Consider the following 17,554-nt stretch of genomic DNA (forward strand, 5'->3'; position numbering starts at 1 on the left):
TGTACTGGGAGAAAGAGAAGAAGGTGGTGGGGGAAGAGGACGAAGAGAAGGAGGAGGAGACACGGCGCAGAGCAGAGAGGGAGCCCAGCACCAAGAGCAATGCAGTAGGGAGCTTGCAGAGTGTTATGTGAATACATTAGTATGAAAGTGTTGTCTATCTATGCACTGATGTGTGTCCATGTGTCTACCTAGCAAAGTGTGCGCATGTGCATGCATGAGATAATGCATCAGAATAAGTACTTCCAGATGGATGTCTATGTTCTTATGGACAAATTGTGTGTGTGTTTGTGTATTTGGCATGGCCAATTTTGTTTCTTGCCATCCACCATTAGCAGGTTGGCTCCGTCACAAATGAGTGTCTCTCATCCATGAGAGATACAAGGATGAAGAGGGACAGAGAACATTAGATGAAGAAGTGGAGGTGGGTTGCTGGGGAAGGAGAGAGCTGGTGGAGGATGAGAGAATAAAGGTCATAGATAGAGGAAAAAATTAATAAGATAAAAGAAGTTCTGTAAATTACTTATTCCACCTAAACTAAATACCACATTACATGACAATCAGTATTAGCATAATGATTGCAATTATCATTACACAGGGGTGGGTTGGCGGATCTCATGTGGCGTTCACAACAGTACCCAGTGTCTAATCTACAAACCTGCAGTTTACCACCAGATTAGAAGATTAGAAAGCCTTTAAACATTATATATACCCACGTGATAGAGTGCTGCAGGTGAGTTGTTACATGCTGGGTAGCACTGTGCAGGCACAGGCTGTCAATGAATGTGTTTTTAGAGGTTAATTATTGCATCATGTGCCTTGGGTGCTGTTTATGCAAAAACATAAAAAGCTTTTTATTTCGATGATTCAATTCCAAAAATCTGCGTAGTTCTTGATCTTTAAATTTATGCCTATCTTTTAAATTCAGTTAGAAATATGAATACATACTGTCTATCAAATTATTATTGAGAGCCAATATATTACTAACAGATATTCATAAAGTACAAACTAAAATGGGATACCTTATGTTGTTGGGGGTTGGGGGGCAGTTTTTAAGACACTTGCACACAAATATTGCTAGTTATATTTTCCATTATTAAACATATTGGTATTTAAAGCTTTGTCTTAAATTGTATGGAATGATTTGGCTAAAATAATTCATTCATACTCATTCATTACAAATGCTTGCACATCAATATTATATATGCACAGTAAAAGATAAAAGCAAAGATAAATGAAGGAAAAGAAGAAGGCAAACATGGGCTAAAAAGCAGAGCAGAAAGTAAAAAGATTCTCTCCACTGTGGCTGGCTTTGTCACCTTGCTCACCCAAGGGGTCAGAATAGAGCACCTTGGGAAATTACTGAAACCAGAAGACATTGATTTATCCAGGGTGGTGTGTGTGCATTCCTGTGCGTCTGTTTGTGTCTGCAGAAGGCCTTTGTACTGCAATAAAGAGGAACAGCCTGGTCGACATCTGTTTAGAGACGAAAGATAAGAGCGATAGTTTATACTGTTGTTTCAACCTTTCTCTCCTCATTGCTCTCACTCCTGCCTTTTCCTGTCTTCTGCTATGTAATTAAGAGCCAAAGAAAACTCTTCAACCTCTCCCAGTGTGGCTTTTGCATCCCAACACATGCTCTTTTGTTGCCCATCTTTACACCATCTTCTCTCTCTCTCTCTGGGAAATGCATTCTGCCTCCAGACTCAAGCACGACTTTACGAGTCAGTCATTGAAGCAGATAGCAATTGAGCTTGCTTATTTTGTTGTCTTACTAAAGACAACAAAGTATGATGTACAAAGTACCGTATGATTAACAATGTCAGTTCACAACATGTTTTTCTTCTTGTTGATGGGCCACTTTGCTTGCCTGTCTGACTTCTCTCTGTCTCTCTCTCTCTCTCTCTAACCCCACCAGCTGTATTAATTAACTCACATTTGTAAAACCTTGTTTGACAAAAATGACTTGATCAGTAATGAACCACCTCTGGCAACTGGCCCAAATATACAGTATGTTTGCCAACACAAGTATTCAAAGCCAGCATACAGTGAGGCAGAAATTCTAAAAATCTTTGTAAGAAGACCATGGACACAGTGAGAAGTCTATAGCTGCCTTTTGATGTTGGGATATATTTAACAGTGTACATCTTTAACCCTAAAAGCAGCCCAATTAGAGTTGGAAGCCACATAATACGACAACAATACTATAAAGTTATCATTAAAGAAACAAACTCACAGATTAACAAGTCTCTGTTTTCTTTTGACAAATATGTGTAAGAGATGCAGAAAAGGATATTAAACATTTTAAATCAAACTTATCTCTCCCTTACCTAATTAAATAATGTCTGTACTTGTAGTTTTTCCATTGTAGATGGTGTCATCTGAAGGAATTCAGGAGACAACCTCTGTGTAAGCAACAAGATGAAATCATGAGAACTGAAAACCCCCTCCAGATAATGTCATCACGAGGAGGTTTTCTATTTTATGAAATGGAAAGCAGAGTGATGGTTAGTAAAGTTCAGGTACTTAACCAACTAGAACTATAGTATGCAAGTTGAAAATCATCAACATCATCCTTCAAGCAGCTTTAACAGAAGTTAGATGTTAATGGCTTAAAATGTACTCATAGTACATCCTCGTGCTCCTGCTAACTGGTAACATTCTGGTTAAAATTTGTTTCAACTTTCAATTAGTTATCAATTCATAGCCAAACTTCTATATGAATTCTATCTGCACTGTCCATAATGTACATTAACTCTTAATCACTTAATGAGTGATTAATCCAACCTGGTTGATTCAGAGAGTAACAATGAATCACAGATTTCTCCTCATTCCAAACGGCATGCAGAGTTTTCAAATTCAAAATCCACATCAACTTCTAAACGGCAGTGTAAAGCGCTTTGAGTGCCAATAGGTAGAAAAGCACTATATAAGTGCAGACCATTTAAACATCAATTTAAACCATTTAGTTCAGGCCAAATATCTTACTTAAAATATTAATTACCACCATGTCCATGTTTACTGTACAGAGCAGAAGCTTCTGCTTCAGATTTTAAGAGACCTTGGATTTACCTGGTTCCTTGATAATTTTGTCAACAGAGAAAGATACGTACAAAATTGTTATCAACGTTTTGCTAAAACATTTGCTTACAGGTACAGTAAATGACTTGTTGTGCTGCCTGAAAAAGTCTAAGGATTACCACTTCTATTTTCATGATCCTCTCAATCTCCCTCCATGTCTCTATTGCTTCATCTCCACCTACTAATTGAAGATTACAATCTATAGTCTAAACATTGAGCACGATACACAGCTACAGTATGCTCAGCCAATCACTGAGTGAAACACAATATCAACCTGTCCATCTCCCAGCTGCCCACCATGCAGCTGCTCGAAGTATCATTAATAACATATAAAACTCCCACAGTGGACTGACACTTGTGTGTCAGCTCTCTTCATTTCTGTTTTTCTTTCAGCCTGGCACCATCTCCCTCTCTTTCTGCTGGTTCAAACAAGGCAAGCAAGGTGACCCTGAATCACAGGCTGTGTGAGTGTGGGTGTTGTGTATCTATTACTGTGTGTTCATGTGTGCCTGTGTGTGTACAGTCCCAGTAATTAACACCAGCCACTAATGAAGTCCAGCTGCTCGGCAAGAGGACTGAGCACAAGCCAAAATCTGCCAGAAATCGCTCTCATTCTCCTGTCTCTCTCTCTTCCCCAACACTCTCCTCCTGCCTCTTGCTTTATTCATCTTGTTCCACCTACCTACACCCCCACTCTCTCTTCATTTCACCCTATTGATCTGCATTCCCTTTTTTCTTTCTCCCTTGTCTGTTCCCTCTGTGTCCTCTGCAGTTTCTATCTCTGTCAGTCCGTTTCCTCTCCTACTGTTTGCCATCAGTATGACTCCCACTCAATTGATCTGTAATCGCCACTATGTCTGTCAACATCTTGTTTTCTTGAGGTCTCAATTTCCCACTTGTTATCCTGTCATTTTGGTGAAGTATCAATTTTTTGTGTCCCATCTCCACTTGAATGTTTCTCTATCCCAATAGTTTATGTTCTGAGTTGTTCAGTTCCCCTTATTCCACAAAGATCACAGTGTTACTTTTGAAAACAGTTATTTAATTTCAAGCAGTATAGATAATAATATCCTATATACTGTTAATTAATGGTATGTAATATTTATGAACATTTATAGAAATGTACTAATTAAAGACTGACATGTAATCTAAAATGATTTATTCCACTTGCAAACAAACATAAAACCACGGCCCTTAATGTATCAAGATATCAGACCTTCTTGTCAAAAATCAGGCCTTCTACTGATGAACAGTATTTTCATCACCTCCAAGATCTGCCCACTCCTGAGAGGAGCTCTAATAAAGGAAATAAGTGGTAATGCCTGTAGGGTTGTACCATTTGAGTGAAAAAGCCTCCAGAATAAAGACAAAAAAATAATGAATGGAATTAAAATAATTAATAACAACACTACATAAATGGCTCATGAGTGTGCATGGAAGACTGACAACCAAGCCAGCCAGAGAAAACCAGAGAAAGACTATTTCCAGTTCTGCTCTGCACATTGTTTATAGGGAGAAGACAAAGAATTTCAAAGTTATGGCTATGTCACTGAAAAAGCAGAGAAAAGCAAATTGAACTTCTTTGTCCAACTGCTTTTAGAAATAAAATGCTGTGCTACTGTCACTGCCTGCTTGGGTATTGCTCAGATTTAGAGGCTGGTTTGAAGAAACTCTGGGGAGGGAAATGTCATCTCAATCTAGATGGACAGCCAACACAGAGAGAGAAGTATAAAAGATGAATTGTCAAGACAGGCTTCAATACTTTGCACAAGTGTGCAGTAGTTTCCAAGATGGACCTTTCGTGTAGAGGGATACGCCATCTTTAGGTTTGTAATCACATTCTTATTTGTTTTCAGGCATATTCTTCTCTCATCGATTGTGTTTACCTGAATCTACAAGATGTGGATCAGGATCAGGATCCATAAGGTATAGAGTACTTTTTTAGTCTGCCCTCAGTTTGTAATTTCTTTTGAGTCAAAACAGCATCCCATGTTGTTCCAAGTTGTTATGACCTATTTTAGTAATGTGAATAATTATTTGTACCCAACCTGCCCGCTCTTCCGGTTTGTTCATCTCATGTTCTCTTATAAATTAAATACAGGTCATCCTACCCTGCTGTGTTACAATCATGATATATTTAAAAAGTGTGCTGCCATCTTCGCCTCCCACATGTATACACGGAAATTCTTCAATAAGACACAAAGAAATCAAACAAAAGGAAAAATATAGACTTGTCATTTTCTTTCTCCACATACCCTTAAAGACTAGCTGGTGTTTTAGGGTCAGTCACACACACTTTATCATACACACATAAATTAATCTGTCCCAGCATATTCTGTTTAAAGGCACAGCCTGACTGCATTACTATACAAGCCTAAACTACATCTCTCACAAACAAACAAACAAACACACACAAACACACACATTTGTTCCCTACCAGCTGTGACAGATGTACCTGTCACGGGAGAAAATGAATTCAGAATAGTTAGTGAATTAAGCAGGGAGTTAATTGTTGCTTGGCCCCTGTTTATGAAGCGCATAAAGGCAAAGCGCCTTGTTTGTCTTGTGACAATTAGCCAGAGATAGAGAGGGGGGTGGGAGTATGTTGGTGTGTAAGTGTGTGTAATTGTCCTATTCTTTTTAGCAGCTGCTGTAGCCACACCTGGACGGGTTGAGAAAGAGAGGAATGCAAAGGGGGGTTTCAAGTACAGTATGTTATATGGCCCCCGCTATCTTTGGCCACCCGCTTAATGAACACATGCACACGCACACACGCACACACAAACACACACACAAAAAAGGACACATACATCTCCCTGGACAGACCGAGCTAACAAAGACATCACTCACAGAAGGCAGACAACTTCTATACATGAGTTACGATAGCTGATGTTGCATGTACAAATATTCTCACGGGCAAACACGAAAAATAACACAAAAGCAGTCATTTCATTTTCTCAAACAAACACACACACACACACAAACACAAACAAACACATACACTATTATTTTGTGTTCCGATGCCTATCCTGGTTGGGCCTCTCCCAGTCTATTTGTCAGTGTGTCCTATTAGGTTTCCAAACAGCTTGTAATGACTGGTAATAAACAGCAGAAGAAGAAGGTAAATCAAGCGAGAAGACGACAAAATGAGCTCTCTGGGGGACCACCGTGCTCCCAGCCTTCAAAAAACACAAAGACACACAAACAGAAATACACTAACAATTCTGTGTATGTTTTTATGCACAGTCAATAAAGGCAAAGAATGGCAGATTATGGGTACTAACAGACACTTCTATTAATCTACTATCAAGATAGCTTTAATTTCAGCCTGTCAAACACGCAAGAATGCATGCACGCACACACACACACACACACACACACACACACACAGATCCTTATATCAGCTTTTATTTATATGCCAAATCTCAGCTTTCCATTCTTCCATTCTTTCTTCACTCTTTCATTCCAGCCCTGTGGTGCATTCTCTCTCTCTTTTTTTTCTGAGTCCCCTGTCCTTTCATCATCGCTCCCTCCCTCCCTCTGGTGTCACAGCTCGCTGGCTCCAGGTGGTGAGGGAGGAAGGGATGTAGGGAAGGATGGATGGAGGCAGGTTTGTAAGACCGGTGTGTGTGTGTGTGTGTGTGTGTGTGTGTGTGTGTGTGTGTGTGTGTGTGTGTATGTGTGTGGTGGTGGTGGTGGTAGTGTTGGGGGGTTCATACCATTACAGCACAGACCTTGTGTAAGACAGCACAAGTCTTACAACCTGTTTATTTTTGTTTCTAATCTGAATCCTTATTTTAAATTTTATTGAATAGATTTTATTTAAATTTCTGATTTACAGTATAATGAACATAAAATTTAATGAACAAATAATGGTTGGTACAAACTGGCAGTAGCAGTAATGTTGGGGACAGAGGCATTAACTATCTTAAATATGTCAGTAATGGCAGGGAGGGAGAGAGCAGGTGTGAGGTGCAGCTTTTGAGGGGAGTTGCTGGGCGAGTTATGGGTATTTAAACAGCTTTTATTCTTAAGGATTTTTCTTAAACACCAGTGGATCAATGTGTGGAGATTTAAAAACACTCCTCTGAGAAAACACACACATGCCTGGGACCAAATTAGTCATGTTTGCACGGTACATTTTGACCTTGTTTAAAGCTGTCCACTTATTTCAGTACATTTTCACTTTAACAGAACATTACTCATTCCTTGTTCACTCTTTTGAGCATTTGAAAAATGCTACCTTGTAATATCAGTTTCCGGTTTGTCTGGTGATGGAAAAAAAGCAGCACGTTTGGTTCAAAGCACACACAAACACACAAGGCAGGGTAGTCTGTGGCTTATTAGTTCAGGTGCAACAGGGCAGAAGAGAGCAGCAACATTGCTAGCCAGTGGCAAAGACTGAGTCTCACACACATGGGCACATACATACAAGTGAACCCTCAACTACATTATCCACCTCCATTGACTCTAAAAGCTTCTTATTCGCCTCATTAAGTCTTCAGTGACACAAAGTAACCACACCAGACCCTGCTCACAACCACACACATACATTAAGATACGTGTGTGTGTGTGTGTGTGTGTGTGTGTGTGTGTGTGTGTGTGCATGCATGTGTAAAAGAAAAAGAAGGAGGGGGACACAGAAAAATGTGTGCACAGTCACACACCAGCTCAGCCACAGCCTTTGGGACAGCTGCTTAGACACCAGACTGACATTACTAGTCAAGCGCATCCCAGATATGACTGCAGGTTAATAAATGGGCTGACTGTTATGAACTGAAAGATACGTACAACCTCCGGGTACTAAACAAAAGAAATGTGAGCTGACTTCATTTAAGGCCTTTCTCCACACATGAGCTTATGTGGTCATAGTTGCCATCAAACTGAAAAATAAAAGTGCTAAAATTCATGTGAAAAGTACATGACTTAATTGAGGGACCTTTTAGGGAAAACAATGGAATGGTTTTGCAAAGGTAATATTGAGAAAAAAAATTGATGCCAACCCTGACATCCCACAACAGTTTCATAAATGCACACTGGTCCCTGGACAACTGATCATCAAAATGTGAAGAATGTGAATAAGGAAGGCTACCTAACACTATTAGAGTGCATTGATGTAAATAGGTAAGTAAAGCTCATGCTGTGGACACATCATTAGCCACCACACTCCACAGGGAGCACTTAGATCCAGGTGAGTGGCCACTCAATACCTCCAAGGCATCTGGGTGTGCACGTGCATGTGTGTGCGGTGTGTATGAAGGAAGGACAATGAAGCATGCAGCTAGCAGCAGGGGTTGGGGTGAATGAGGAGTGGATTTGAGGTGAGGGGCAATTATGATTTTTTAATACAAATTCAATGTTTTTTAATGCACACACAATCTACAATTGTGAAAATACTGAAAAAATATCCATCCTCTGCTGCTCCTAACTTTTGCCACACCATGCAATGTGGCTTCTGCTAATAGCCGATAATATGACTTTTTTTTAAATCTCGTCTTCAACAATAAAGATTTAGAGCTAATACATACTCAGTGCAATAAGAACTCAATACATATTCAAAAGCAGGGGAATGTTTATAAATGAAATGTTCATGGACAGGCAATAAGACAGCACAGTGCTGCCTTGCTCATTGTGCAAGCTTAGGAGAGAGAAAGGGGACAAACCTGGCTGACAGGTGGAATCTTCTATTGGCCATCCAATAGGCAGGTGGGGATGAGGGGAAAGCGAAGGAGAGAATGGGCAGGGTTAGTAATATGCAGTGTGAAGTGGTGTGGGTGGGTGGGGGTGGGGACAGTAGGAAAGACAAAATCTTTCCTAGAAAAGCAGCTCTCAAAGAGTGTGACAAAAGTGGCACTGTTGTTTACTTTTGTGATACTGGTATGACATACAGTATTTAAAACAATAAAAAACTTTCAGTTAGCTACCACTACAAGAATTTAACACAGAGGTATTTAAATGGTAAAGCTTAGAACTGACCTCCCAATGATGCTGCTGCAAAGGCAAAAGGGATAGACAGAAGGAGATTAACAAAAATAGATGGTGGGGAATGCAAAAGAAGGGAAGAAAGTAATGTTTTGGAGTATGATGTTAACGGAGGTGTGAGCTTGCATCAATGCTGGCAGATCAAAGTAAGAGTTACAGTCTTTACGTGAATTTGACACAGGTCTTGTAATAGGACCAATGGAAATGGAAGATGACATGCTGTGTGTGGCTCCCTGAACACAACACGTATGTTTGTAGCATACACGTGTTTTAATGGAGAAAAAGGTGACGGAGAGATGTGTGTGTATGTCTTTGTATGTGTGTTTGAGAACTTAGGTCACCCTCTGTGAAATGTAGACTGAGGTGATTAGTAAAGCATTAGTGGCCGCATGCAACACTCAGAACATGCTGTAAAGGACCTTATTGAGCGGCATGTGTGAAAGTGATTTTGTGGTTGACCATCTTGACTTTTAATATTCAAGGAGGACCTGTTTGCAAAGTAGGAACATTCCCACTGGTCTTATCATTTTATGCAGGTGAAAGATCAATGGCTTTTGGCTTGTCCCTACAGGGGTTGCCACAGCGGAACATCTTCCACACGTTGATTTGGCAACGTGTGTTTTTATTTTTTATTTTTTTTAACGACAGATGCCCTTTCTGCGGCAACCCTCCCATTTTATCTGGGCTCGGGACCGGCACCAAGGCAGCCCTTGGTGGCTTGGCAGGGCCACACCTGGTGGGGTGAGATCCGAACCTGCAGCATTCTGTATCCCAACACGATGCACTACCCATTGAGCCAGATGAATGCAAGAGTTTACAAAAATCTATATTCAAAACCTCGACAAGGATCCTGCTCTGAGAATTTATGGCGTTGAAGCTGCTTTCTGATTCCATATAAGAGAAACTGTCTGTAAGACATACACACACCGACACACAGACAAACACACGTTTAGCACTCAGAATTGTGACTTCACCTCACACTATCACAGTAGGAGGGAACTTGTTCATGATGTGCAGCTGCACAGCAGAAAACAATAAAGCCTGCCAAAAACTGTTGTGGTGCTGTCCAAGGAGACGTCTACAAATACAAATACACATGCAGGTTTACGGGAGTTAAAAAAGTGAATACAAAGAAAAAACTAAATCGAGTCATTATAAGGATATAACCACAAAAAACTAAATAGGGAGGAACCATTTGATGTATTCAAATCTTGTGCAGAGCTCCTAAATAAGTGGTTATATAAACTCAGAACATATAAACTGAGATCTCACTGGTGAAATATTTGTTTCGAAAGTTTACAGTCAACTTGTCCTTGTCATTACCTTTCCTCTTTTTGTTTCTGCCATCTCTGGTCTCTCCACTCTCCTTCTCTCTCTGTCCTTTCTACATCTCAAGTGCTTCAAACACCCCACATGCCTGCACCCCTGAAATACCAACTGCATGCAGCTTGGTGATTATTCATGCAAAGGTGGGATATGCTCCCAACCCACACACAAATACACTAGCTGCATACACAAATACTTCATCTACTTTATTTGACAGAAATAAAATCCACATATACACCAAAAGCTAGCTATATGTGCTTCGAATATGTGAGTTCCAATTCACCAATAATTGTGAAATTACATAGCGCTATTTGGGGCTGGGGCTGTAGAAAAAAAGCTGCTGTCGCTCAGTCTCTACAGTTTAAACATCACGTTAAAACAACTGTGGCAGACTAAATGAAGCACACACAAGCACATAGCTGAACATAAAACTAACTACAAATCAATGCTGCATGCCATTACTGTACATGTCATCACTTTCTGAAATCCCAATATATTCAGATTAGATTCAGAGCCAATTTGCTAAATCTGTATAACAAGAGAATAAAAATTACTGTTAATATCCCTTTGCCCCTTCAACCTTGTTGCATGCTTTCTCCTCACCTCCCACTGACCACTGTCTCCCTCGGTCTCTTACGCTTTCCTGTGTCTTTCTCTAGAGCAGGGCATTGACCACATGGTGTTTTAATTAACATGTGTGCTGTGTAAGAGCCAAGGCTAGCGGGAACAGGCAGAGGGTGTGAATGTACCATCATAGTAAATCAAAACGCTCAGAACCAATAGCATTTTAGTCTCTCTTCTTTAAACAGTAAATCTTGCAACACGTCATGCCACATTCGGCTCCCCCTCCTTAGAAATGGTTAATGTAGAACTGTACAGCAACTATAGAACAATATGCAGCTTCCTCTTTGAACAGCACTTTACTAGCATTAGTTGTCAGTGAAAACATGGAACCCAATATCATCGTTTTTGGAAAAAACTTCTTTCTTGAAAGGTTCAAGCTCTCCAAAAATTTGTAAGGATTGTGCTAAAAGGACATCTGTCTTACAGATGTGGTCTAAGTGGGAAATGCAATATGTGATAAGGTAAGAATTTCATTTTTGTAAGCTTAAAGGCACTTAATTTTAGAGCAAAAACAAAAGGTTATCTGCAGAGTATGATGATACTATTGAAGTGATACTGTTTTTCCAAATGTCTAAGCAATAGTTTATTCAATATCTTCTGTTGATGTGAGCCCTAATACAGGTGAGCAGTCATACTTGTGATAAATTTTCCACAGCACTACAAGGATTCCTCTCTAGACTTCTCACTTTGACCCTCTCTTCCTCTATCTGCCTGAATGTTGTCTCTCTTTCTTCTTCTGACAGCGTAATTAACAGGACCATGGGGTGCACCATGCATTACCCATGGAGCAATGTGACAATCACATTAATGGACTCGATTAGCCAAAAGAAAACTCCCTCCTCTCTTCTCCCTCCACTAGTCAAAACAGTAGACATCATTACACTTCAGGTGTTTTTACTGAACCATGTGAGCATATGGGAAGTGGCACAAGGATGCAGTTTTGAATGTGAGAACTATTAAAAGTGTCTACTGATGAACTGATACCTTCCCAAAGAAGATAATTGGTGTATGGTAAAATAAAAAAAATTAGAAGAAAGAGAACTGTTGGATATCAGGTATTTGGAATGATTGTTTTGCTTATTATTTTGGTTTACAGAGACCAAATAAAAGGAAAATGAGAGAATCAAATTGACAGTAAGAAACAGTCCAGTCCCAAAACATTGACAATGTTTGGAAAATCAGTAAATAGAGCTGTATGAAATTAACCTACAGTCAATTACAGAAAGTTAAATGAACATTCTTTCTTATCCTTTTCATAATTTCCTTACTAGCAATGCATGCACACAACATAAGATATCTCTCTTTTCAGTGTGCTCCCTTCTTTTTCTTCTTCTTAGAGTGGGGGTTGGAAATGTAATAATAAGAAGCGGGCAAGCTTTTAAAAATAATCTGACTCAATTTCATAATTAATCTGCACTAGGTTTTCACACAATTAGCATGTTAATTAACCCAAAACCACCACCACTGTGAGGGGATTTGTGTGTGTGTGTGTGTGTGTGTGTGTGTGTGTGTGTGTGTGTGTGTGTTTGTGTGTGTGGACAGAGAGGAATCAAGGAAAGGGAGGAAAAGACAGGAGCAGAGAGAAGGAGAGATGAATTATGGCATCAATCAGACAAGGTAACTGTGTGTGAAATGGAGGTGATGTGGGAGAACCAGAAGGAGCTCAAAAAAAGTTATGTGGTGGCAAGAGAGTTTAGAGGAGCGCAAGAAGAGGACAAAAACACTGAAAGAATGAAAGTTTTTTTTAAGTTATTGAGTAAAAAACATAAAATACAAGAGAAAAAAAAGAAAGCAAGCAAACGATGACAGAAGTCATACTTGTGAGTGGCATGTTTGCTTCTGTGGGAACATTGATACCTGTATTTGTGCAGCTCAGATTGCTTGCATTTACATATGTGTATAAGACAGCGATTATGTGTAAGAGTTTGTGTGGGGATATGTGCGGTGTAAGTATTTTGGCGGTAGGGGGACAACAGGGGAAAAACGTTAACGTAAAGTTACTCAAGCTATATTTCTGTTTCAACTTCATCTTGTAATATATCCAGATGTTATAAGACAACACGATGTCAGCACTAACACACCGATTCATGCTCTTCCTGTGTTTTACACACACACACACACACACACACACTTCAGAGTACACGAGTGGAATTGCCTGTCAGGCCTGGCGAGGGAATGATGGTGGGGGGTTGCAGAGAGTTCGCTCCTCAGAACAATTCACAAGTCCACCTCGTTAATCTCCATGACGACATAGATACTAAGGCAGCAAATTAGTAGCGAGTAGAAAAATCAGTTGCAAGGGAAGCTCATAAAGTACATAGACTCCAAACTATAGAGGGAGTTCTTCAGTTAAACACAACTTTCTAGGGTATCACACAGATACTAGATAAGGCACACTTAATGGTGATGGCACAATTTACTTGCCATGCACTGATGTATTTGTTTTGTTTAGTTTAACAAGAAGCATCTTTAAAATTACTCTTTAAAATTAATTAAATTGTCAGCTCATTGTCAGCTTATACATACAACTTTACATGCAGTAAAATAGCATTAACCACAATACAACAGAGTTAAACATGTTCATGGATTAATCATCCTGCATTAGATATATGTGTGTGTGTGTGTATATACATACACACACTGTGTATAACTTAACACCCCTGTGTGTTAACATACCCGTAGCAGTGTAAGAGTATCCCATGCTGGTATTATCAAATGCGGAATTTGACTTAATAAAGTAACATGTATATTAAGTGATGAAAAAATCCTGAAGTGCTTCATGTTGGAGAGATTATGCATTATCTAACTGTTAAAGTTTTTACTTGTAAATTTGTCAAGCTTTTCAACCCTCAGAGGTACACCCAAGTGATAAATTGCACAACAGCTGGTTCATGCAGCCCACAAGTAAAAAGGAGCTTTTCATTTCACCTATTTGTCTCACACCTCTGTGTGTGTTTGTCTGTTGCTCTGGCTAACAGCTGTATATACTTTTGTTTATATTTAATGTGTGCAGGAAGGATGCAATTGCATTAGTTGTGCTGCTTAACTGGAACAAAATGAGGGAATGGGACACTAAGTCAACCAAATCCTAGATGAACACAGAGCCACCGTATTGTACAAACGCACACACACACAGTTGGAAATATAACAAAGTGGGAGACCTGTCCCTCACTTACCTATCATGTGATTTGCAACATGAATCTGGATTTCCCTTTCAGTCTCAAATGTCATTTGGCATTTAATACATTGGTAGGTCTTTTTCTGTAAGATAAAGACACAAATACAAAACAACATTATTTTTCATATAAAACAATAATTGTTGCTCAGTCTTGAGTAAAAACACTTCTGTGAAATCAGAAATACTTTTTAAGAAAAAAAAACTTAAAGAATTATAAATTGCTTTATATTATTATACTATATATTTCACTTAATATATAATCAATTGAAAAGTGGCACAAATAACATTTAAAGACAAGTAGAAGTCTCTTCTTGAACTGTCTACTAATTAGAATAATATATATAATAATCAAAATTATTGAAATGATGATTTAATTATTAAAATTATTTAATTAAAATGATGATGATGGTTAAAGAGCAAGAGTAACAGTTGGTAAATTAATTAAACTTTGTTAAATGTCAAACAATATAAAATGTAAGGCTAAATTTAGAGGGAAAAAAAAGTTGCACCAATACTCTTTTTACACTCCATTCTCAGCATGCAAGACATAAACTCATTAAAGTCAACAACATTGAAAGTAACATGAGAAAGTTTAATAAGAGCTATGAAGACATAAACATGCAGTTACACACACACACAGAGTTCTGCAAAAGGAATGGAGTCAAAAAGTAATAGAAAGAAATAAATAAAGGACAGAATAAAAAGGAAAAGAATAAGACAATGAAACGTGTAGAAAACAGTTTATGAGAGAAAGAAAGAGTAGAAAGAGGAAGAGAATTGAGGATGAGAGAGACAGAAACAAAGAGAGAGAAGCAGAGGTTCTGTTTATCCATTCATAGCATACAGCGATCACTCATGCACAAACACATACAAAATACACAAAGGCCCCACTTCCACTATCTCTCTGCTGCTTCAGCTTGCTAGAATGAGTACTCAAACACACACACACACACACACAGCCTACTTTGTCTGCTTTGTGCTCTTAGACTAAGCAGAAACAAAGGTGCAGGTAAGACAGAGCATCTCTGGGAACTGCATCTAACACACACACAGATATAGACATGCTCACTTGCAAGTACACACTCACACACATAGACACGCAGCAGGTCCTGGGGAGCCTGACTGTCAATATCAAGTAGAGCGAACAGCTCCCACAATGCCTCAGCATAGCCCAGCCGCAGGACCCAGTGGGGCTCAGCTGACACACACCGACATACAAACAAGCACACGTATGGAAGCTACAGTCACAAAAGAGGCAACACACATTAACACTTCTATCTTACACACGCACGCACACAAACACGACTCATGCAAGGATACAGTTCAGTAGAATTTTTGAGTCTTCCATACTCCTTTAAATGTCTCCATCTGTTAAATGCTGTTTATCTGAATATCTGAAGATTCAAATAAATTTCTCACAACAGTTCCTGTATCAATCTATCTGTAGTTTTGTTTACTTTATCTGATGGTTTGGGGTTAAGATCACAAGAGAGGTATTAATTTTACAGATGCAAACATGATTTGAGTTTTCAGTATTTGCATAGGTGCTCTTTCACAACAATCCTGATCAGTGTTTTTATCCAACAATTTAAATGAAACCATTGATTTCTATGCCTTATCTCAGTTAATTGCATCTCACCTTAGGTGCAGGTGAAGCCTCAGCCTTCTTCCCAGCTGTGCTGGTTTCTGGGCTGACCTCAGGGTGATCTGTCTGGATGTGACTCTCCAAATCTTCCAAGCTTTCAAACTTCACCCCACATTCTGGACACCTCAGCCCAGCCATGACCTTCTCTCCCTGCGTGTCCCCGGGGGTGGCAGCTCCTCCCTGGCTGGGGCTCTGGCCATTCGTACCCCTAATTTAAATGAGCAATTGATTTGTTTAAGCTGCTTCCAGCAATAAAAATACAAGTGTTTGTATGTTAGTTTGTGTAATGCTTTGCTGTGTTTGTATAAAAGAACGGTTGCTCTCTTAACTACATCAGTAGGCCCTTTTCCTAGATATGCTTAACCAACACTAGGAACTACTATGTATCTGCCTTGTGCCAGATTTACTGGAGCAAACACCATATATGAAAATATGTTTGACATGACAATCACTGCTCCCACACCACATTTGAAGACACCACAAACAGAAAAAGAATATCTTACATAACATTTCTTTAGTTTTTCAGTTTACTTTTAGAATTAACTTTTGCTTGTAAATGTTTGTATAAATCATTATATCATTATATTTAGTAGTTAGGATCAGAGGTAAATGTTATATTCGCTTTTACTTGACTGGTGACTATTACTGTAATAGGTGCCATTTTCTTATGTTAACTCAAGTTACTGGAACTCAGGTAAATAAATGTTTCATTTTTGTGAAAGGGGCTCATTTTTTTTGTACAAAATCATGTTTAATTTAACATTCCCTGGCGCATAAAAACATATGTAATATACCATTGTGTATTTTAAAAAGTTGTGTAGTGTGAACTGTATGTCTTTATTATCACACACATTTGGGTGTAAAACAACTGCCTACCTGCTCATGCAAACAGCGCAGAGGCCATAAGGCAGGCCATTGACATCCAGCTTCACCAACTCCCCTTTGTTCTTAAACTCCTTCAGGCAGAAGGCGCATTTATACAGCTTATGCTGCTGCAACTGCCCGTTAGGGGACGAAGAGGCTGAGCCATTCCCTCCACCAGTCCCACCTCCTCCTCCAGCTCCTCCAATTGTTGAGCCAGTGGAAAGCTTCTGCATGTGGAAGGTCCCGTGGATCTTCAGCTCCAAGGTGGAGGTGACAGTCTGCATGCATACAACGCAACGGAACCCAGTGAGGGAGTTACGTAGGTCAGGGTGCATCTGGCAGTGTTCTATAAACTCCTCCTCACTCTGCAGTGGCATTTTACAGATTCGACAGGTTCCTGTGTCCAGGCTCTTACTGTGGGTCACCTGCAGAGTGGAAAAATACACAGGTATTCACAACATAATAATATCATTAAGCATTAGTTTTTTTATTCTTCTTTAAAGCATAATTACAAGAGATTTTAATCATAATCATAATCCTTGATACACATTGTATATAATTTAATGTTTCAGTTTAGTGATACTCCTGTATAACCTGTATAGTAACCAACAGTAGCTGCATTACAAAAAACATTTTTAATGTAAAAATATTTTGTCCTGTAGTGCATTGCAGCACAAATTGCCTCTCTTAGGACAATTAGATAAGACAGATACACAGATAGTACACAGGTATACATAAAGCACCAGAACTTTAACACAAGAGAAAAGCAACATGTCTCTGCATACACTGCTGTGTTGGTATACCTCTGAGAGCACTCCGCACTTTGTTCTCCGAGTACAAATCTGAATTAAATAGAT

General features: G+C 39.2%; 1 protein-coding gene across 14 annotated transcripts in view; it reads right to left on the reverse strand.

Moving 5' to 3' along the window:
* The window catches only part of znf423 (zinc finger protein 423), a 138,154-nt gene that overhangs the window by 49,875 nt on the left and 70,725 nt on the right, over nucleotides 1-17,554 (reverse strand). For 4 of the 14 annotated variants that reach the window (XM_067501305.1, XM_067501301.1, XM_067501307.1 and 1 more), the window contains 5 exons: nucleotides 16,710-17,122; nucleotides 15,828-16,041; nucleotides 14,187-14,271; nucleotides 9,055-9,069; nucleotides 8,742-8,762 (listed from right to left, as the gene is read on the reverse strand). In XM_067501305.1, coding sequence (XP_067357406.1) covers nucleotides 8,742-8,762; nucleotides 9,055-9,069; nucleotides 14,187-14,271; nucleotides 15,828-16,041; nucleotides 16,710-17,122 — 748 coding nt within the window. Of the gene's footprint in view, nucleotides 1-2,327; nucleotides 2,403-8,741; nucleotides 8,763-9,054; nucleotides 9,070-14,186; nucleotides 14,272-15,827; nucleotides 16,042-16,709; nucleotides 17,123-17,554 lie in introns of those variants that run through there. The other 10 variants (XM_067501306.1, XM_067501315.1, XM_067501314.1 and 7 more) reach the window with 5 other exon arrangements.

This window comes from Channa argus, chromosome 4 (assembly GCF_033026475.1).
Source record: "Channa argus isolate prfri chromosome 4, Channa argus male v1.0, whole genome shotgun sequence".
In the NCBI taxonomy this organism is placed as follows: Eukaryota; Metazoa; Chordata; class Actinopteri; order Anabantiformes; family Channidae; genus Channa; species Channa argus.